Here is a 24139-nt window from a genome sequence, read left to right on the forward strand (position 1 = left end):
TTTGTCAGCCAAGTATAGTATTGCAGACAGTATACAATAGGCCTTACTATCTATGCTTGGTTTGTAATACCATAACTACCTGCTTGGTTCTGAGTACTTTTGATGGACTTGATTTGATTTCATTAATGCTGTATTATAAACATTTTAAATCAGCATTACAATATACAGCATGGAGCATGTTAACAATTCCAAACACTATCAAATGTCGTTTTTCACACCTTCCTGCTTTAGCATTTGATCCTATAAAATGTATGATTACCATCTCATACCATTTACTATTTTTCATAGAAAAGGATGGTCTACTTAAGCAATAAGGCCTGAGGGGACGTGGTATATGGCCAATACCACATATTCATGAACTACAAAAAAGGCAGTCAAAAAATGTATCATAAGAAACAAGGTTTTGAAGTGTCTTTCCTAAATCTAGGAGATATTTAAAAAAAAAAAAAAAAAAAAAAAGGAAACATTTTGGTCCCGTGTGGCTCAGTTGGTAGAGCATGGCGCTTGCAACGCCAGGGTTGTGGGTTCATTCCCCACGGGGGGACCAGGATGAATATGTATGAACTTTCCAATTTGTAAGTCGCTCTGGATAAGAGCGTCTGCTAAATGACTTAAATGTAAATGGTCGTTTTTTTTACACATATTTAACCCCTTTTTTGGGTAGGCACAAAACTACCTTCATACTTCCATTCGTTTTTTAAAACCTGTACCGGTTACCTTCAGACGAGTCCCGTGAAACTTGTGGGGAATGTAGAGCAAAACGGAGAACACCATCGTGTTTGTGAGAATATCCCCTTTCCACAGTGGGGTCCCATTAGTTTGTAGCCAAAACGGTTCGGACGCTACCAAACAGAGGTTGGCACATACGGTACTGACTTCAAACAAGTCTCCTGACACTTATGGGGGTCATAGTCAAACACCATCGTGTTTGTGAGTGTCTCCCCTTTCCATAGAGTGGTCATGATAGTTTGGATGCTACAGACGTTTTCATGGGAAGACCTATTTTCGGGATGTCTCACGGTCTGACAAACACCGCTCTAGCTCCGCCACCTTTCACCGCAGATGCGGAAGTGCGACACTGGCATTTCCAGTTAGGGTTAGGCACTAGATAATAAAACATAAAAACAAAGAAGAAGAACATCTATCTCATCATTGCAGTTACATCATATTCATATGGGCACAGAAGACATCAAACATATTTTTACTTTATTTTTTAAAGCTGCCCAGAGAGGACCTCGTTTTTATGGGCAGACTCATTCTGGGCATACTTATTCCATTTTGAGTTCTCCAGTATACAAGAAAGTACCTTTCCCAGCATTACTCCTGAACCTGTATAAACACACATCAGCAACACCTGATCTGGTGCTGTGATTGTGTGCATCCCTAACACGAGGAAAGTAATCAGTTAGATATCTGGGTGCAGAACCATAAATACTCCTGTAAACCAAACCTAGTCTAATCTGGGACAGCCTAGCCTCAACAGGCAGAACCATAAATACTCCTGTAAACCAAACCTAGTCTAATCTGGGACACCCTAGCCTCAACAGGCAGCCAGTTTAGTTCCTGAAAGCAGCTCCTGCCTATGTGAGTACGTGGACTCACCTTCAATACTACCCTGATCAACTTATTCTGGGCTATCTGCAGCTTCCCCTTCATAAATTTAGATAATCCCCCAAACCAGGAAGTACTAGCATAGTCAAAATGGCATTGAATGAGGGCAGTGGCTAGCACTTTCATGGAGTCCTAATCAAGCAGCTTGGGCTTTCTAGCCAAAAACTTGGTCCTGGCATTAACCTTCCCTAGCACTTTATTGGCCATGCTCACACCTCCCAAGCTTCCATCAAGGATACATCCCAGGTAGCTAACAGAGGTAAGGATTTGTTGTTTTGCTGTTGTTACCGCGGACACCGTTAATTTAGCTGTGAGTTAGTTTGACCATGAATCTCCACTCTCCACCATAATGATCTACAGGAATTAGGGATAAGACTGGATTAGATAAACAAATATTAGCGTCACAGAGTAGGGCTGTGGCGGGCACAAAATATTTGGGTAGAATTCTGTGGCATTATTTTAAATTATTTCATAGTATGAAGAATACAACTGAACAAAGCTGAATAAAATATAAATATTTTCTCCAAACAATTTGAGGGAGTGCGCACATGCGGCTATTCTGTAATAAAGCGGTTAAAAAATAAATAGGTACTCCTATATGTTTAATTTAGAGTTATTAATGTAACTTTAGTTGTTCTACAAACGTTGGGCTATGTTTTGATGTTTAATACATTGTAAGGCTGCATGATGAGATTCTAATGATGATTTGAAAAAAGTCGCCTGAAAGGCATGAGCTCTGCTTTGTGTTTTGCGCAGGCTGAACACACTTCATTAGTCTCTCATTTACAATTTGACAAGCTCTTGATAATGCCTCGAATTTCACGGCGACATCCCTTTTGTGGCCGTAATGTACCCTAAAAGAATCCATGCCTTTAGTGGCCAGTGGCCGTTGTGCCCTTGTCCCGGAGTACTGCGTTGAGCCCTTCTCCCTGAGTGCTGCGCACTCCTAAGCACCTCTCACCCACCTGGCTCTCCATCACGGGATCGGGTCTTTCTCACAGGTTACAAGTGAAGCCAGACACATTGGGGACCTAACTGTGAATATTGAAGATATTGGAAGAACTGCTCACATTGACTTTTCATCAGCCAGCAAGATGAGTAGGCCAAACAAACAGCAAAAGCACTAGTCTATGTCAATCTACTATCCCACATAGTACAAAAGTCGACCTATTCTATTCTGTGCGACAAATAAATATTCCAAACATAGTCTTGGACAGTTGTGGGATGCACTAGATCCCAAATTAATACAACCACTAGCATCAAAAACCTTTTTTACGCAATGTGTGTTACGGCTGTCTAATGCCTCCTCCTCGGATGAGGAGGAGGAGTAAGGGTCGGACCAAAACGCAGCTTGTATGCAGACATAATGGAATTTATTAAAGAAAGACGAAACACGAAAACTCTTACACAAACTACAAAACAACAAACGAAGTAAACAGACCTGAACTTGAGAACTACATATAGACATGAAGAACGCACGAACAGGAAAGACTAGCCAAACGAACGAACAAACGAAACAGTCCCGTGTGGTGCAACAGACACAGACACAGGAACAATCACCCACAAACAAACAGTGAGAACAGCCTACCTTAATATGGTTCTCAATCAGAGGAAACGTCAAACACCTGCCTCTAATTGAGAACCATATCAGGCAACACATTTAACCCCACATAGAAACACATAACATAGACTACCCACCCAGCTCACGTCCTGACCAACTAAACAAAGTTAAACAAAGGAAAATAAGGTCAGGAACGTGACAATGTGGCTGACGCAACAGATTAGAACATTTACCTTAAAATGTTGATAAACTATAAGGCTATTTCTTCACATTATAAGCACAGCAATGCGCACATGGTAGTAGGCTATAAGTGCGAATGTTCCATTAGCGGAAAACATCATTATCAAAAGTGACCGCAAATGCGATTATGCATGTAATGCTTTTATTATAAAGGTGCATTTTTATGGTGAAAATGATTAAGAGATTATAAAAATCTTTCAACATTGTTTATATTTTTTAGCTATCGATTTCATTCAGGTATTAAAATGAACATCTCCAATAATAGCTTTTCTATGGGAGGGTTAACACTGTCATAACAATGAAATAACGATGACATAACTTTTACTTTGAGAGATGGATCAACAGAGTTGATTATGTTCATCACCGTTACCAGGAAACTGTTAGACTGGGCCCTCTTATGAAGCGTTACAGACTCAATGTAATGACACAGACTTTTCACCCTATCTGCGCAGGGAACCAAGCCCAGCTCTGACACAGTGGAGGTATCTGTCTGTTGTAATGCTATTACTGTCCCTGGCACAGAGACCATGTCAGGGCATGTCAGGGAGTTGGTTAGTGTCTGTGAGACATAGTCTCATGACTGGCTGCTGAGCAATGAAGTCAACCATGTTACCCACAGCAGACTCAGAGCCCCTCCCTGTGTTCGTTGCGTTTGGAAACGGGGGTATGCATGACAATGGGCGCTGTCGTGCTAATTAATTGGTTACCAATTAAGTGGTAACCAGGGTTACCACTTCGCACTGCTAACACCCACACAGGCGCGCACGCTTGCGCACACACGCGCGCACACACACACGTATACATAAAACACATACAACATAACCATACACAGACAAAATTCCCTGGTTTCTATGGCAACATTTCAATATTGTGTAAGTGTTGTGCTCTCTCTCTCTCTCTCTTTCTCTCTCTCTCTCACTCTCTCTCTCTCTCTCTCTCTCTCTCTCTCTCTCTCTCTCTCTCTCTCTCTCTCTCACTCACTCTCTCTCGAAAAAGGGTTGTTGCATTCCAGCCACACCCATGACAATTTAAGAGCATCAACACCATGGAAGTGAAGTGCTTTTTTGATATTATAGGCATGTTTTTATATAACCTATTTTGTTGTTGTAGTGGGGGCAGTTACATTAGAACTTTAAAAAAGATATACTTTAAGGAAAACATTTACATATAATTGTTGTATTTATTTGTATATTTATTTGTAATTTAAAAGTATGCATTAGGTGTCTGTAATAGCGTAAACATGGCAAAAACAAATGTAGACATTAATAAATGCATTTTTATAGCTTTCCGAATATTTTTTTCATTGGTGGGGGGCTGCCAAAATTGAGGCACGGTTGCTTCGAAACTGCACCCCCTGTCAGTTATTGAGTGTATATATACAGTGTTGTCAGAAAGTACTCACACATGACTTTTTCCACATTTTGTTGTGTTACAAAGTGGTATGAATGAAATAGATTTAATTGTCATTTTTTTGTCAACGATCTACACAAAATACCAAATTCACCTTTGACAGCGATTACAGCTGTGAGTCTTTCTAGGTAAGTCTGTAAGAGCATTGCACACCTGGATTATACAATATTTGCATATTCTTCTTTAAATAATTCTTCAAGCTCTGTCAAGTTGGTTGTTGATCATTGCTAGAATGCCATTTCCAAGTCTTGCCAAATATTTTCTAGCCGATTTAAGTCAAAACTGTTACTAGGCCACTCAGGAACATCCAATGTCGTCTTGGTAAGCAACTCCCGTGTATATTTGGCCTTGTGTTTTAGATTATTGTCCTGTTGAAAGGTGAATTTGTCTCCCAGTGTCTGTTGGAAAGCAGAACAGGGTTTTCCTTTAGGATTTCGCCTGTGCTTAGCTCTATTCCATTTCATTTTATAGTAAAATCGTTCAAGTACATGCCGAAGACAAGCATACACATAACATGATGCAAACACCACCATGCTTGAAAATATGAATAGTGGTACTCAGTGATGTGTCGTGATGGATTTGCCCCAAACACTTTGTATTCAGGACATAAAGTTAATTTCATGGCCAATTTCATGGCCAATTTCATTGCCTTTTTGCAAACAGGATGCATGTTTTGGAATATTTTTATTCTGTACAGGCTTCCTTCTTTTCATTCTGTCAATTAGGTTAGCATTGTGGAGTAACTACAATGTTGTTGATCCATCCTCAGTTTTCTCCTATCACAACCATTAAACTCTCTAACTGTTTTAAAGTCACCATTGGCATCAAAGGTGAAATCACTGAGCGGTTTCCTTCCTCTCCGGCAACTGAGTTAAGGACGCATGTATTTTTGAAGTGACTGGGTGTATTGATACACCATCCAAAGTGTAATTCATAACGTCACCATGCTCAAAGGGTGGAGCAGAGGTCTAAGGCACTGCATGTCAGTGCTAGAGCCATCACTATTAGACCCTGGTTTGATTCCAAGCTGTATCACAACCGGTTGTGACCGGGAGTCCCATAGGGCGGTGCACAATTGGCCCAGTGTCGTCCGGGTTAAGGGAGGGCTTGGCTGGTGTAGGCCGTCATTGTAAATAAGAATTTGTTCTTAATCAACGTCTGCTTTTTATATTTTCACCCATCTGCCAATAGGTGCCCTTCTTTGCAAGGCATTGGAAAACCTCCCTGGTCTTTGTGATTGAATCTGTGTTAGAAATTCCCTGCTCGATTGAGGGATCTTACAGATCATTGTATGTGTGGGCTACAGAGATGAGGTGGTCATACAAAAATCATGTTAAACAGTATTATTATACCACTCATTATGTGACTTATTAAGCACATTTTTACTACTGAAGCTATTTAGGCTTGCCATAACACACGGGTTGAATACTTATTGACTCAAGACATTTCAGCTTTTCATTTTTCATTTTTAATTGATTTGTACAAAATTTGAAAAACATAATTCCACATTATGGGATATTGTGTGTAGGTCAGTGACAAAACATCTAAATCCATTTTAAATTCAGTCTGCAACACAACAACATTTGGAAAAAGTCAAGGGGTGTGGATACTTTCTGAAGGCGCTGTAAATTATTGCTTATATCCTACGTTTTTTTTTATAACCAACATTTTTATGTAAACTCAGCAAAAAAAGAAACGTCCTTTCACTGTCACCTGCGTTTATTGTCAGCAAACTTAACATGTGTAAATATTTGTATGAACATAACAAGATTCAACAACTGAGACATAAACTGAACAAGTTCCACAGACATGTGACTAACAGAAATGGAATAATGTGTGCCTGAACAAACGGGGGTCAAAATCAAAAGTAACAGTCAGTATCTGGTGTGGCCACCAGCTGCATTATGTACTGCAGTGCATCTCCTCCTCATGGACTGCACCATATTTACCAGTTCTTGCTGTGAGATGTTACCCCACTCTTCCACCGAGGCATCTGCAAGTTCCCGGACATTTCTGGGGGGAATGGCCCTAGCCCTCCCCCTCCGATCCAACAGGTCCCAGACGTGCTCAATGGGATTGAGACCTGGGCTCTTCGCTGGCCATGGCAGAACACTGACATTCCTGTCTTGCAGGAAATCACGCACAGAACGAGCAGTATGGCTGGTGGCATTGTCATGCTGGAGGGTCATGTCAGGATGAGCCTGCAGGAAGGGTACCACATGAGAGAGGAGGATGTCTTCCCTGTAAAGCACAGCGTTGAGATTGCCTGCAATGACAACAAGCTCAGTCCAATGATGCTGTGACACACCGCCCCAGACCATGACGGACCCTCCACCTCCAAATCGATCCCGCTCCAGAGTACAGGCCTCGGTGTAACGCTCATTCCTTCGACGATAAACGCGAATCCGAACCATCACCCCTGGTGAGACAAAACCGCGACTCATCAGTGAAGAGCACTTTTTTCCAGTCCTGTCTGGTCCAGCGACGGTGGGTTTGTGCCCATAGGCGACGTTGTTGCCGGTGGTGTCTGGTGAGGACCTGCCTTACAACAGGCCTACAAGCCCTCAGTCCAGCCTCTCTCAGCCTATTGCGGACAGTTTGAGCACTGATGGAGGGATTGTGCGTTCCTGGTGTAACTCGGGCAGTTGTTGTTGCCATCCTGTACCTGTTCCGCAGGTGTGATGTTCGGATGTATCGATCCTGTCTGTCCTGTCTCCCTGTAGCGCTGTCTTAGGTGTCTCACAGTACGGACATTGCAATTTATTGCCCTGGCCACATCTGTAGTCCTCAAGCCTCCTTGCAGCATGCCTAATGCACGTTCACGCAGATGAGCAGGGACCCTAGGCATCTTTCTTTTGGTGTTTTTCAGAGTCAGTAGAAAGGCCTCTCTAGTGTCCTAAGCTTTCATAACTGTGACCTTAATTGCCTACCATCTGTAAGCTGTTAGTGTCTTAATGACCGTTCCACAGGTGCATGTTCATTAATTGTTTATGGTTCATTGAACAAGCATGGGAAACAGTGTTTAAACCCTTTACAATGAAGAGCTGTGGAGTTATTTGGATTTTTACAAATTATCTTTGAAAGACAGGGTCCTGAAAAAGGGATGTTTCTTTTTTTTCTGAGTTTAGTTATCCGCTTTTAGTAAGATGGAAGAACATAGTTTGATAAGGGAGATGTTGTGACCGGGAATCTTTCCCCCTGGGCGTGGTTCTCCCAGAAGAGTTGGGAATGAAGGAGTGGCCAAATGAAAAAGGGAAGGTATAAAGGAGGTCATAAATGTGTGTGTGGATTCCTGCTATAGCTGTCTAGCTGTCACCTCAACAACACAGCAACAACCTGGTTCTACCGTGTTACACCTGAGGAGCGCAGTGAATAACAGGTAACGTAACGTTGCATTCATTTATGTCTTGAGACTGAGTTTGAGATTGTATTGTCCCATTGGTTTAGAGCTCTTATTGTGTTTTTATTGTTTTACTGTTCAGTGTGTTGCAATTTTAAATGCACTTTAAATCAAGTTTAGCTCCAGCTGTGTAGAATCATATTTCATGATACATAGAAGGGGAAAAGGGGGATACCTAGTCAGTTGCACAACTGAATGCATTCAACCATAATGTGTTTTCCACATTTAACCCAACGCCTCTGAATCAGAGAGGTGCGGGGGGCTGCCTTAATCGACGTCCATGTCATCAGCACCCAGGGAGCAGTTCTTGTGGGGGGTTTTGCTCAAGGGCAGAACGGCAGATTTTTCCACCTTGCCGGCTCAGAGATTCAAACCAGCGACCTTTCAGTTACTGGCCAATGTGCTTAACCGCTAGGCTAGTGAGGGAATATTCCAATTAAGTTTTGGCTGATTGGTTAGCCCTCCCCAAAAGTTGGTGCTTGCTCTGCTCTACAGCCGAGCCAATTTAGTCCTGGGCTAAAGGTTGGTGTTATCTGACTTTAGAGTGTGCTATGCTGCAGTCCAAAAGTTCTCCTTTGGCAAACCAACCTTTTGCAGTGTGAAAAGTCCTGGCATATAGCGTGAAACTAACCTCAATTTTGGCTGAATCGAAAAATGAATTGTCGAACATTTTCTATGAGAGAGATTAGGCATGTCCAGCATGCTGTTTGAAAACATGTTTTAAGTCTTGTAACGAAATATTTGTGCTGATCTATGGAATGTTCAGAAGTAGCTTCTGAGCAAAATAAGACTAAGAACTCTTAAGACGTTATGGCTTGAATGTCCCGTTCTGAATGACAAAGAAATACACAAAGCAAATATGTTAGACTGAAATGTTGCTTCTTATAGTAGCTGCTGAGAAAATGTAATCAACTTATTTGGGCATGACTGCAGTTACGGTTTGGAGGCCTATTATGGGATGGGAGCCTATCTTATACTACGCATCCATATCATAATTGCGGTCATGTTAAAATGTAAAATGACTTAAATGTTATAGTCTATAAGACAATGCACAGCAAATGCAAGACTAGTCTGAGGGCAGGTAATCAGGTTATGATGTAATTGGTGAGTAGCTATCTGTGGAATCTGACGTGCCAGGAGGAGAGGCAGAATTATTACAGACAACAGATTCACAGTTCCATACACATTCCTTACAAAGGGCTTTAATTATGCTTTAGATGCCATATTATGTCAATTTCCTCCAAGTATTACAATGGTCTTTACTCCAGTGTTACAATGGTCTTTAGGGTGGCCTTCTACCTTCATACTCTGTCTATGAGTAGGGACTTGGTCTACAATAATACAGAGATGTTGTGAGCCAATTTGAATTCACTAAGGAATGTTTCCAAACTCCTGCTTATTTGTTCTGAGCTGTCAGTTGGTACTTTAGAGAGAGGGGGATGTGACTGTCCCTCTCTAATGTCCCTTAGGATAAGCTGGTATAATCAGGGATGAAACTGGGGGAAACAATTAACTTGAACTGAATGCCCGATGATCTGACAGTGGTGATTTGCTAGAGGGATTTTTTTTCTGCTGTTAGGGGACCATGGCTGCAACACTGCTTCCGTTTCTGATGAAGATAAAAAATCGTAGTGATGCTGTTCTCTCTTTACTTACAGATACTATGGAAGTAAGTACCTCACCTCCTCCAACCTCTACACTGACAACTAACGACTGAGAACTATCCCTGAAAGGAACTGTCTCAGTATTCTTGAAATATTGTGTGGAAATAGTCTGTCTGTGTGTCTGTGTCTGTATGTATGGGAGTGTGTGCATAAGTGTTGGTGCCAGTGTGCATGTGTGTATCTTTGAAGGTGTGTTTATCAGCTCTCTGATGCTTTGTGTGGCTGTCCGTCCTCTGGTTATACCCCCCAGGGAAGCAATGGTATCTGGCCCAGTCAGAAGCAACCAGGGGGTCTTGTCTGGTCGACACAGCCTGGACAACAGCCCACCCAACCCCAGGCCATGCCCTGCTTTCCTGGGCAGCCCAGCACCCCCTGCTGGCCTGGTCCACAACCATCCCAACCAGCCCCAGCTCCGGCTCAACCTCAGCCAATGCCCTGTTTTCCTGGGCAGCCCAACACCCCCTGCTGGCCTGGGCAACAGCCATCCCAACCAGCCCCAGCTCCAACCCAAAACTGGAACTGGCCTGGTCCGCAACCATCCCAACCAGCCCCAGCTCCATCCCTAAACTGGCCTGGTCCCCAACCACAACCACCCCAACCAGGCCCAGTTCCATCCCTAAACTGGCCTGGTCCCCAACCACAACCACCCCAACCAGCCCCAGCCCATCCCTGCCAGCCATGCTGGCCTGGACCCCATCCCCAGCCTCCCCAATTCCAGCCTCAGCCTGCTCTGATCCAAGCCCAGGCCCAGGGCCCCAGTCAGCCTAGTGTCCCAGGGTGGCCAGTCCCAGGCCTTAGCCCAAGCGTTAACCCAGGGTCTGGATGGCCATTAGGCCCTGGTCAGGACACAGATGGCTTCACACCTGCTCCACAGTGGAATCCGACACCAGCTGGACTGGTGAGAGACAAGGAGGGAGGGAAGGATGTTTCCAAATAAAATCAAATCAAATGTTATTGGTCACATACACATGGTTAGCAGGTGTTAATGCGAGTGTAGCGAAAAGCTTGTGCTTCTAGTTCCGACCATGCGGTAATATCTAACAAGTAATCTAACAATTTCACAACAGTAGATGTGGATGGAAGGAGGAAATTTGCAATAAATTGTGTTGGTGTGAAGATAGAGCCATATCCTAAATGTCAATGTGTTGTGTTGGTGTATAGAGCGTTCCCTACAACCAGAACCTACAAAGAGGCATCTACGACAAGATGATGATCACCATCATGGGCCGGGTCAAACCAAATGCTAAGCAGTGAGTTCATCAACTTCCATAGTCTACTATGGTCTTTGTTGTTTACTAGGATTAATAAGATCCCTGAGAGACCCAGTGTGAGCATTGGATGTTAACATACGTGTCATTTTGTAAAGTTGCTTGTTCTGAGCATGTCAGCTGCCTTCGTCTGATGACAGTGGCTTGTTTTCACTGTCTAATGTCTTGACCGATCCTATTATCAATCTGATCAATTAAACATGATTTTTGATTCGTTTTTTTGGTCGTATCCCCCTCCAGGTTCACAGTCAACTTCCTGCGAGGTAAAGACATCGCCTTCCACCTCAACTCTCGGTTCAATGAGGGGGGCAAGCAGGCAGTGGTGAGGAACACCAAGGTGGGAGAGCACTGGGGGAAGGAGGAGAGGCACACACAGGGAGGCTTCCCCTTCATGGCCGGACAGTCCTTCGAGGTCAGTGGGAATATTCATTACAGCAGTGCAACTGTAGCCCCTACTGTACTAACTAATAAAAGGAATATAGAAAAGTGTGTTTGCTATCATTATTAAGCATAGAACGATGGTTAGTTGTTTTTATTGATCTCTACTAGTTAAGGTTAGTACAGGGATAAAGTACTGTAACTAAAGTAGGTTGTAGATCAGCACTGTGGGATATCCTCTCTCTGAAGCACTGTCTGGTGAAAGCTTTGGTTGAATGCAGAGTCTATGTACTGTTGAGTGTCCGGGAGGTAGTCAGATGTACCTTTCAGGGATATTTATCGAACCAGGCTATTTTGCAAAAACAATCTGGCTTAAAGTTGCAATATGTCACTCTGGCGGCAACCCGACCAAATTCACATACAAATGTGTTATAGATCTGTCATTCTCATTGAAAGCACGTCTCAGAAGCGGTAGATCTATGCACTATTTTGATGCTTTTAGTTCTAAAGTTTAGTTTTTTCGTATTTTGGCCTACTTTTGGTTTTGTAGAGCAGCTTCAAACAGCTGAAAATACAATATTTTTGCTTTTTGAAAAGATATTTCACAGTGGTTTAGATGCAGAGTTGGTCAGTGGCACCTTAATTGGGGAGAACGGCTCATAGTAATGAACGGAACAGAGTGAATGGAATGGTGTCGAACGCATCAAACACGTGGTTTTCATGTGTTTGATACCATTCCATTAGTTCCATTCCAGCCATTATAATGAGCCGTGCTCCTCTCAGCTGCTTCCTGTGTTAAGATGGTACAATGGTTCTCTACACTATACTTGCTTGTTTTGTCACATAAACTGAAATTAGGCGAACTATTAGAATTTTAGCAACCAGGAAGTGACGGAGTGATTTCTGCACAGTGCACCTTTAAGAGTGTTCGTCTTTCCTTTCAGATGAAGATTCTGGTTACGTCTGGGGAGTTCAAGGTGGCTGTGAACGGAGCTCAGCTGTTTGAGTTTAAACACCGCGTCAGAGAACTCAACCAGATCGATCGCATCAACATCCTCTATGATGTCATCCTCATCTCCATCAACGTAGACACAATACCATGACACCCACACCCATGACATCAATATACAGTATATAACACCCAGCATAGGCTACATGCATAACATGGCATCAATCTGCATTTGTCTTTGTACCTGTTTTATGATGATGATAACGAGCTGTACACTTAAACCACATTAATTCCCACTAACAAACACTCCGTCTGCAAATGTGTGTAATGTTAAAGGCCTAAGAATTCAACAATGCCATTTCATTTTAATTCTTATTTCATATAACTATTTTCTGTTGAATGTCTATACAAATAAACATACTTTATGACTTTGAACTGACTAAATATATTAGTAGTTACAGAAGGTCTCTATATGAGAGGATTCAGCGTCCTCAGCTGATTCAGCGTTTTCAGAATCTAACCAGGTTAACTTCTGCCACTCTAAATAAGAAAAAACTGTTGGTTGAGTGTGGCACCTCCAACGCCAGGGTTGTGGGTTCGATTCCCACGGGGGAACAGTATGAAAATGTATGCGCTCACTACTGTAAGTCGCTCTGGATAAGAGCGCCTGCTAAATGACTAAAATGTAAATGTAAAATTGTATGAAATAAAACCATTAAACTGAATGAAGTTATGTTTGAAATATTTTATTGTATCAGACCGCTCATACAACTGCAACATCAAGACAGGTTTGACAGTCAACTCAATGCTCACAAACAAATCACAGTCAGACATAACACTCACTATAAAACCAGGGGAAATAGAGACATTAAGCATAGATTCCAGAACATGTAGAGTAAGACAAACAGTATGCTCATTGAGAAAAGTCACGGTGCCATTGCACAATTACAGTGAATGTAAACAAGTCTACCCTTGCCGTGCAAGCTAAAACATTTTAGAGAATTCACAGTTAAAAGGATAAAACAGGCATAAATGATTTATGGCCACTCCATTTGCTTAGGGAAAACCCATGTCATTTTCTCCCCTCAACAGTGGATAGGACATGACATTTGCTCACAGTGCAGTCCCAGAATTCATTCATTTTTCCTTCCTTCATTAATCCCTACAGCCGTTCAAAATCAAACAAAAATCTAATCAGAGTTTATTTGTCACGTGCAAGGATAAAGCAGGTGTAAAAAGTACAGTGAAACGATTGCTGACAAGTTCTTCCGCGACGTCGCAGTAGTACTGAGTCATATAAAAGAAATACACACAAGACATTTTTAAAAGTACACATGAGAATCTTAAATGCTATTCATTCTTAACAACTCATTTGTCCATCTTCACTCTATTTCATGTTTTTGTTTGCAATTTTATTAAACTTTTCTATGAGGAAGTGTCTGGTTCTCATTGTCCTTATGATTTGTTGATTACCGAGCGATTCCTGTCTGTGTGTATTTTCATATGTGTAATATGCATTTAATTCATATGCATGTCTGCTTGTATGCATCTTCTGTGTATGTCTCCTTTTTAGATCTTGTTGTCCAGCCTCTTCTCCACTGACTTTAGTAAGAGCTCAGAATACTGCTGCAGGAGAGCCAATGTCCTGTCCCCCTCACCTTTGACCCCTACCTCCCCTCTCATTGCTACCTCCCGCCTGAGCCCTTTACTTCTATGTACAAGGTGAGGTAGGGAGTCTAGCTCAGTCTTCACTGTTCCCAGAGCCTCAACCAGAACCGTCTCCATCTCCTGCTGCTCTGCATTGACCTCTGACCCACTGCTCAGCACCTGGGGAGAAACATGACATACTTTACTGTCTATACACAAGGTATAAACACACACAGATGCACACCCACACGTGTGTGCCGAATACAACAGGTGTAGACTTTAACGTGAAATGCTTACTTACAAGCCCTTAACCAACAATGCAGTTTTAAGAAAAATAAGAGTTAAGAAAAATATTTACTAAATAAATAAAAGTAAAAAATTAAAAAGCAACAATAAAGAGGACATATACAGGGGGCACCGGTACCGAGTCAATGTGCGTGGGTACAGGTTAGTCGAGGTAATATGTACATGTAGGTAGGGGTAAAGTAACTATGCATAGATAATAACCAGAGAGTAGCAGCAGAGTAAAAGAGGGGGTGGGGGGGACAATGCACAAAGTCTGGGTAGCCATTTGATTAGCTGTTCGGGAGTCTTATGGCTTAGGGGTAGAAGCTGTTAAGAAGCCTTTTGGACCTAGACTTGGTGCTCCGGTACCGCTTGCCGTGCGGTAGTAGAGAAAACAGTCTATGACTAGGGTGACTGGCGTCTTTGGCAATTTTTAGGGCCTTCCCCTGACACTGCCTGGTAGAGAGGTCCTGGATGGCAGAAAGCTTGGCCCCAGTGATGTACTGGGCCGTACGCACTACCCTCTGTAGCGCCTTGCGGTCGGAGTCCGAGCAGTTGCCGTACCAGGCAGTGATGCAACCAGTCAGGATGCTCTCGATGGTGCAGCTGTAGAACTTTTTGAAGATCTGAGGACCCATGCCAATTCTTTTCAGTCTCCTAAGGAGAAATAGGCTTTGTTGTGCCCTCTTCAAGACTGTCTTGGTGTGTTTGGACCATGATAGTTTGTTGGTGATGTGGAGAATGGGGGCATGCTCGGTCCTCCTTTTCCTGTCGTCCACAATCATCTCTTTTGTCCTGATCATGTTGAGGGAAAGGTTGTTGTCCTGGCACCACACTTCCAGGTCATTGACCTCCTCCATATAGACTCTCATCGTCGTTGATGATCAAGCCTACCACCGTTGTGTTGACGGCAAACTTAATGAGGGTGTTGGAGTCGTGCTAGGCCACGCAGTCATGGGTGAACAGGGAGTACAGGAGGGGACTAAGCACGCACCCATGAGGGGCCCCCGCATTAAGGATCAGCATGGCAGATGTGTTGTTCCCTACCCTTATCACCTGGGGGAGGCCCGTCAGGAAGTCCAGGATCCAGTTGCAGAGGGATGTGTTTAGTCCCAGAGTCCTTAGCTTAGTGATGAGCTTTGAGGGCATATGGTGTTGAATGCTGAGCTGTAGTCAATGAACAGCATTCGGACGTAAGTGTTCCTTTGTCCAGGTGGGAAAGGGCAGTGTTGAGTGCAATAGAGATTGTGTCATCTGTGGATCTGTTGGAGAAAATTGGAGTGGGTCTAGGGTTTCTGGGATGATGGTGTTGATGTGAGCCATGACCAGCCTTTCAAAGCACTTCAGGCTACAGACGTGAAGGTCGGTAGTCATTTAGGCAGGTTACCTTGGTGTTCTTGGGCACAGGGACTATGGTGGTCTGCTTGAACCATATAGGTATAACAGACTCGGCCAGGGAGAGGTTGAAAATGTCAGTGAAGACACTTGCCAGATGGTCAGCGAATGCTCGGAGCACACGTGTTGGTAATCCGTCTGGACCTGCGGCCTTGTGAATGTTGACCTGTTTAAAGGTCTTACTCACATCTGCTATGGCGAGCATGATCACACAGTCGTCCGGAACAGCTGGTGCTCTCATGCATGCTTCAGTGTTGCTTGCCTCGAAGCGCGCATATAATTAATTTAGCTTGTCTGGTGGGCTTGTGTCACAACGCAGCTCGCAGCTGGGCTTCCCTTTGTAGACCGTAATAGTTTGCAAGCCCTGCCACATCCGACGAGCATTGGAGCAGGTGTAGCACGATTCAATCTTAGTCCTGTATTTATGCTTTGCCTGTTTCATGGTTCATCTGAATGCATAGCGGGATAACTTATAAGCTTCTGGGTTAGAGTCCGCTCCTTGAAAGCGGCAGCTCAACCCTTTAGCTCAGTGCAGATGTTGCCTGTAATCCATGGCTTCTGGTTGGGGAATGTACGTACGGTCACTGTGGGGACAACGTCATCGATGCACTTATTGATGAAGCCGGTGACTGATGTGGTATACTCCTCAATGCCATCGGATGAGTCCCTCAACATTTTCCAGTCTTGCTAGCAAAACAGTCCTGTAGCTTAGCATCTGCGTCATCTGACCCCTTCCGTATTGAGCGAGTCACTGGTACTTCCTGCTTTAGTTTTTGCTTGTAAGCAGGAATCAGGCCATATAATTATGTTCAGATTTGGCGAATGGAGGGTGAGGGAGAACTTTGTATGCGTCTCTGTGTGTGGAGTAAAGGTTGTCTAGAACAGTGATTCTCAACTGGGGGGGGTCGCAACTGACTTTACACAACGTTACCGCTATACACAGGCGTGCGAGCACTGCATGGCTTATTGTTGCTGACTTTACACGTGCAGCGCGTCCGCAGTGATGAAATGGCTAGCTACGTTGGGACTCAAGAGGGTTTTCACGTTGAACACACTCACTGACAAATACAATGACGTTCTCACCCCACAAGCACACACTGATACAATAAAAATGTCATTCTGCAACATTGTTTTGTTTTAAATGTGACACGTCCAATCAGATAATACAGATCTTTTTGGACAGCTAGCTTGGTTGACAGCTAACAATGCAGATGTGTTCTGCAGGCATTGCACATGTGGATAGTTAGCTGTCACTTATGTCATGTAGGCTAGCTGTCGGAGTAAAATCATGGACAAGTTTTTAAACCGTGCAGCTCCGTCTTCATCTAGTGCTGCGTCCAATGTCAACAACCAGGCAGACAACCCGGTCCCTTTCAAGAAGAGAAAATACTACCCCTGACTTCAAATGGGGTTTTACATATATAGAAGACAGGCAGGGCCGCTGTGCATCCTATGCAACGAGCTGTTAGCTAATGAGAGCATGAAACCCTGCAAAATGAAAAGGCATCTGGACACCAAACATCCAAGCCACAAAGATAAGACAGCGGACTTAAAAAAAAAAAAAAAGTCAATATATGGAGGCCTCACAAGATTCATTGAAGAACGTATGCAAGGTACAAGAAAAGGTACTTCGTGCCTCATACCTTGTGGCCCAGCGCATTGCTAAGTGCAAAAAAAGCCCACACCAGCGCAGAGGATCTCATACTCCCTGCTGCGAATGATACGTACACTGAAATCTTGGGAGAGTCAGTCGCCAACAAACTTAAAACCACACCCCTATCCAATGACACCGTGAGGAGGAGAATCCAGGACATATCTGAGGACATAACGCCAGACATCAGAGCGCATCAGTGCAAATGGTCATTACACACTGCAGCTTGTTGAATCCACAGGTGTGGTGGCTAACCATGCCATTCTAATGGTCTATGTCAGACATGTCTGGGATAATAACTTCGAGGAGCAGTTCCTTTTTAGTGCTGATCTGCACAACACCACCACTGCAGAGTCTGTCTTTAACACAGTGGATATGTACCTGGGCTCCGTGGGACTGGCCTGGGATGGGTGCGTCAGTGTGACCACTGATGGGGCAGCTACCATGAAGGGAAAGCACTCCGGAGTAGTAAAGCAGATCTTGGAAAGAGCACCGAGTGCAATGTGGAACCACTGCTTCCTACACAGGAGGCATTGGCAGCGAAGGACATGGTGCCTGAGCTCCACGCCACTCTCCAGGATGTGATCAAGTGTGTCAACAATATCAAAAAGAGTTCCAGGAAAAGCAGGAATCTGATCAAGAAAGCGCACGGCGACACACTGAAAAAACCTGTTAAACAGCGTCTTGTTAAGCTGCAGGGAAAGTTTTGCGACTACTTCCCGGAGGAGAAGAGGAGACAAGACGACTGGATACCGGACCCCTTTCAAGTGGAGATGGGAAGCGTCACGTTGCCAAGTAACGACGATGATCAGCTGGTAGAGCTGTCATTTTATAAACAGACTGAGCATGCGCTTCCCGGAAATGACACTGCCAAAGTTCTGGTGCAGCGTATTGGGAGAGTGTCCTGCTCTCACCTGTCATGCAATCAGAATCATGCTACCGTTCAGCACTACCTATCTGTGTGAAAGGGGCTTCGCTGCTATGGCCGTGCTGAAAACTAAAAGCAGAAATAAACTCGACAGCCAGCATGACCTCCAAGTTTCCCTGTCAACCATCACCGCAGACTTCAATAAACTTCACACACGCACACAATAAATAAAGAAAGAAACTGGTAAATTAGTTATTGTTCAGTATGTTAATTATTAATGTTAATTAATTCTGACATTCATATTACATTTTATTGAACTGGTTACAAACGTACACCTATAAAAAAACGGTTGTGAATCTATTCATACAGTCCATTATATTGGGTAGCGACTCAATTGTCATTGTCAATTTTGGGTCCCAAAGCAAAACCAGTTGAGAACCACTGGTCTAGAGTTTTTTTTCCTCTTGTTGCACATGTAACATGCTGGAAGAAATGAGGTAAAACAGATTTAAGTTTCCCTGCATTAAAGTGCCCAGCAACTAGGAGTACAGCCTCTGGATGAGCATTTTCTTGATCGCTTATGGCTTTATACAGCTTATCATGAGATACTCTACCTCAGGCGAGCAAAACCTTGAGACTTCCTTAATATTTGATTTCGCGCACCAGCTGTTATTTACAAATAGACACAGACCGCCACCCCTTGTCTTACCGGAGGCAGCTGTTCTGTCTTGCCGATGCACGGAAAACCCAGCCAGTTGTATATTATCCATGTTGTCGTTCAGCCACGACCCGGTGAAACATAAGATATTACATTATTTTTAATGTCCCGTTGGTAGGATAGTCTTGAAGGGAGCTCATCCAGTTTATTCTCCAATGACTGCACGTTGGCCAATAGAACGGATGGTAGAGGCAGGTTACCCACTCGCCGACAAATTCTCACAAGGCACCCGGACCTGCGTCCCCTGTATCGCCGTCTTCTCTTCCTGCGAATAACGGGGATTTGAGCCTGGTCGGGTATCCGGAGTAAATCCTTCGCGTCCAACTCGTTAATGAAAAAATCTTTGTCCAGTCCGAGGTGAGTCATCACTGTTCTGACATCCAGAAGCTCTTTTCAGTCATAAGAAATGGTGGTAGAAACATTATGTACAAAAGAAGTTACAAAAAAAACACACAAAATAGCACAATTGGTTAGGAGCCTGTAAAACGGCAGCCATCTCCTCCGGCGCCATTCTTCCAGGACACGGATACGGACACACACATTAGTTTTACTATCCTTGTGGGGACCAAACAATTGATTCCTATTCAAAATCCCATTTTCCCTAACCACTAACCCATAACCCAACCCTAACCTTAACCCTAAATATAACCCTTACCTAACCCTAATCCTAATTGTAACCCTAGCCCTAATTGTAACCCTAACCCTAACACCTAAGCCTACAATAGCATTTGTCCTGGTGGGGACCAGCTAAATGTTTCCACTTGTTTGAACTTCTTGTTTGGACTTCTGGTCCCCACAAGGATAGTAAAACCAAACACTCACACCAGACTGACCGTAGTATAGAGCTGGGTAGCTCTCCTCACACTGTTGTGCAGCTCTGCTATAGCCTGTCTACAGATTTCCACAGTGACAGCGGGATCTGTGGTAGAAGACATACATTCTGGTGTCTCATAATCATTGAGGAGCTGAGAGTAGTAAACACAAACATGCTACAGTATAACACACACACGTAATGGATAGGTACAGAGCTAATACAACACACACAAAAGGTAACATGTTATGGATGCATTGGTATATAGCTTTAGTCTGTGAACAATGTGAGTTAGTAAATTCGAGACAAACAGCACATGCAAATAGGCAAAGGGAAGGTTTGAATGCTGAAGGCATTAAGCTGACTCACCATTCAGGCAGCAGTGTTGACAGCAGGAAGGGACAGAAACAGATGGACAAACAGGCCAGAAAGCGCACAGACACTTATGATGAAGAGAAGGATGAAGCGGAGGTAGAGAGATGGAGTGATGGAGAGGAAGACTGGCGGTGAGGATGATAGAGGAGCGTCTGCGTTGATTCAGACCTGGCTGGGGGTCGGAGGTCAAGGTGTTGGCCTGGACCGACACTAGAAGGGGCTCTCTACACACCGCCTCCTCCAAGTCTGGAGCACTGAGAATGGAAAGGTTTCACGGGGAAACTTTGAGTGTTTGCAATGTATTGTTGTATTAGGGGGCTCCGTCTCAAACGACACCTTAGTCACCAAATATTTTAATACTTTGTTTTCTAGTCAAACATAGTGCACTATGAAGAATTTATAAGGGTGCCATTTGAGTGTATCCTAAGTAAATAGACTACAGTTTACCTCTCTGAGTGCTTTATAGGAAGTGAGGTAGGTGAGACAGACACCAGCTGGACGTTACCCAGAAGCCCTTGCATCTGGGCCGTAGTCAGGGAGAGGCGTTTACCGAAGGCTGCAGAGACAGACACCCCCAGGTTGATTAGCATCAATGCCTTTACATTAAGTTTACTAAACGTTCCTTTAATCAACACTTTTCAGTATCTATAACATCCTCAATAAAACATGTAAAAAATATCTAATTTTATACTTGCTTTGTGATGATGTCCTCTAATAACCTAGACACTTTACAAAAATAATTCTGGCTTACTTTGGTGTTGTTTCCCGAGGGCAAGGTCTCTCGTCGGGGAAACAGTCCAATCAGGTTGAGGTTTGGTCTCCGGGCAGAGGCTGCACCGAGGGCTGAGTGGCTGTTTGCTGGGCAGGGGAATGCGGGAGGGCTGGGTGCTCAGGGGCAACGCCAAGCTGGGATTGGGCGAGACTGTCGCACATGGAGGAGAAGGGGAGGGGCCAGGGAGAGGACAGGGAGAAGGGGAAGAGAGAGAAGAGGAGCGGGAACAGAGAGAGTGGGAAGAGGGGAAACAAGGAGAGGAGGAAGTGAGGCGAGGTGGTTCAGCCTCCAGTAGCCCACAAAAAGGCTTCCTGCTCTTGGGGCTGTTAGGTGTGTTTCTACTCCCTCCACTACCATCCTCCAGGCCTTGTGGTGTTAGGGAAGCATGGCAAGGCAGTAAGCCCAGATGGAGGCCCTCTGCCAGGGATGCAGAGTGGCTGGTCTTGGCCATGGAGCTGGTGGTGGGACTCATGTAGTCGCAGGGGGATCTGAGCTTGGGGATTTCCGAGGGCAGGCAGGAGACGAGAGGGGGGGTAGAAGAGGTAGAGGAGGGAGAAGGGAGGCAGGAGTGGGCTTTGGAAGGGTGTATATCGAAGGGGAGGTGCTGGGGGCGAGGGCACATCTCTCCTCTACCACTGGAGGGGTTTAGGGAGCGGGGGACTACGGGGGGTGGGGGGGGGGGGGCAGGTCCAGGGTCATGGGAAGGGTCATGAGACAGTAGAGAGGATAGAAGAAAAAAAAGAATGCTGCTTACTGTCAATTAGACAACCAATGTAATGTAAACTATTTTTTAAATGTCACATGTATATACTTAGACAGGTGTTTAATGATAAGCCATTAATCTTGTTTTGAGATCATGTGGCTTGTGCTGTACTCCCCCTCTGAGGTTAGATTATTAATATGTGCAGTATTATAATGTATGTGCTGTCCTGAACATCAGTGGCACTGAGCAACTCACCCTCTGTGGCCAGGTTCTGTACAGACTGGGTCTTGTGTAGTCCAGCTGCTCTGTCCAGCAGGGCTGGAGCTCTGGCCAGAGGGCTTGACATCCTCCACAGATGAGCCCCAAGAGGCCTCTTCTTCTGGGGATGGGAACGCAGCACGGTGCCCCTTTCTGGAGCACACACTTCCAGTCTGACACAGGGAGGGAAGCTTCATCAATCAATCAATCACTCAACATTTTTCACAAATACATACATGATAAAAAAAATATTTTGACTTGCAAATATTTCTCACAAATAACTTAGTCCCCCCCCTCTCTAAAGCTACTCACTTTGTCCCCTCCTGCCCTCTCGCAGGGGTCATGGGCCTCTCCCTGTCTTCGTGGCCCTTCCCCTGGCCCCCCTCCATCAGTGGCCTCACCTTGGACACCAAGGGCCCCTGCTCCCTCTCATGGGCCTTGGAAAACAGAGGGGTTCTCCTGTAGAGAGGACATCACCTGGTTACAGTCCTGTACTAGACAGGGTGAAAGCAACTCTAGACAATTTAAAAAAAGCTTTGTTGGTGTTGCGTACATGTGAAAGTAGAAATGGGCTTCCATATGTATGTGTGTAAAAGTCTTTAGGATCCCTGGTAGGAATCACAGACTTAGGAGATCGTATACGTTTTGTTCTATGATCTAAATCAGTTAATATCCCTTTTTGAGCATTTTGAAGCATTTTTGGAATCAAAACAAGCACATCAAGCACATAAAGGTTTCATAATTCATGAAGGTCATGTTGACTGACTGATATTACCGTATAAAATCTCCGCAGACCTCATTTTCGCCTTTAATCCCAAAACCCCATTCTTTCCCCATTCATTTACCCCATAGGAATGGCCGACGAACCAGAGGTAGAAAATGCTAACTCATTTAGGTTTTTTATGACTACAAGCTAGCGAGCTCAATTACCTGTTGTATGAGCCTCTGGCCAGGAATCGCGCTGACATACTGATGCTGGGAGCTGTGCTGCGCACTTCTGGGGAGGCGGATAATTACAGTCAAATAATTGTAATGTGTACCTGTACAACAGTTTATGGGTATAATGTCACCTCCATGTGCAAAGATGGAATGTGTCCTCTCTTACCCATATTGCTGGGCTCAGCCAGTGTTTCAAAGTGGTGTCTGAGGAAGGCCTGATGGTGACTGTCTTCTAGAGGGTCAGAGACTTTCCTCATCGCCTCATCCATACTAGACACTTCCATCTTCCTCTCCTCCTCCTCATCCTCTTCCTCCTCCCGGTCAGAACTGTCCTCGTCTGAGCTTAGAGGCTCTGCTGTGCCCTCAGAGTCTGGGAGGAGAGGTCAAAGTTCAAAAGTCAAAGGATGTATGTGTATGTGTGTGTGTGTGTGTGTGTGTGTGTGTGCGCGCGCGTGCGTGCGTGCGTGCGTGCGTGCGTGCGTGCGTGTTCTTACCTCCATGATCCGGGTCAGGAGTAAGCTCTCTACTCCCATAGCCCACAGAACAGGCACTGTCTGGGCTCTGGCTGTCCTGGCTCTCCAGCCCACGGTTCCCCCTACTCAAGCTGCGGGGCGACTCCTTCACCAGGTAATCACTGAGAGGGAGGGGATAGGGGAGAAAGAAGGAATGAACAGTGAGAAGACAAAAATAAGAGATAGTCAAAAGAAGAGAGAGACAGAGACAGAGACAGCAAGTTGATAGAAAAAGAGAAACATGAAAGGAAAAATTGAAGGTCGAAGTGGTGTGTGTGTGTGTGTGTGTGTGTGTGTGTGTGTGTGTGTGTGTGTGTGTGTGTGTGTGTGTGTGTGTGTGTGTGTGTGTGTGTGTGTGTGTGTGTGTGTGTGTGTGTGTGTGGACGTGTTTAACTATTCTTGTGGGGACCAGAAGTCCCTACAAGAATAGTAAACGAACAAAAAGTTGACCAGCTGGGGACATTTTGTTAGTCCCCACAAGGTCAAATGCTATTTCGAGGGTGTTTAGGGTTAAGGTTAGAATTAGTGTTAGGGTTAGAATTAAGTTAAATATTAAGGTTAGGAGCTAGGGTTAGTTGTAGGGTTAGGAGCTAGGGTTAGGTTTAGGGTTAGGATAAAGTTTAGGTTTTTGGGTTAGGGTTAGGGTAAGAGTACGGGTTAGGATTAGGGTTAGGTTTAGGGTTAGGGGTTAGGGAAAATAGGATTTTGAATGGGACTGAATTGT

At 44.4% G+C, this 24139-nt stretch overlaps 1 protein-coding gene across 1 annotated transcript; it reads left to right on the plus strand.

Annotated features, from left to right (window-relative positions):
• The first annotated feature begins 10143 nt into the window (after positions 1-10143).
• LOC120023933 (galectin-5-like) lies at positions 10144-12635 on the plus strand. Its single transcript, XM_038968036.1, has 4 exons — positions 10144-10413; positions 11048-11136; positions 11395-11566; positions 12477-12635. Exons 1-4 carry the CDS (start codon positions 10144-10146, stop codon positions 12633-12635), a joined length of 690 nt encoding a protein of 229 aa, XP_038823964.1.
• Positions 12636-24139: the final 11504 nt, after the last annotated feature.

This window comes from Salvelinus namaycush, chromosome 29 (assembly GCF_016432855.1).
Source record: "Salvelinus namaycush isolate Seneca chromosome 29, SaNama_1.0, whole genome shotgun sequence".
NCBI classification, from domain to species: Eukaryota; Metazoa; Chordata; class Actinopteri; order Salmoniformes; family Salmonidae; genus Salvelinus; species Salvelinus namaycush.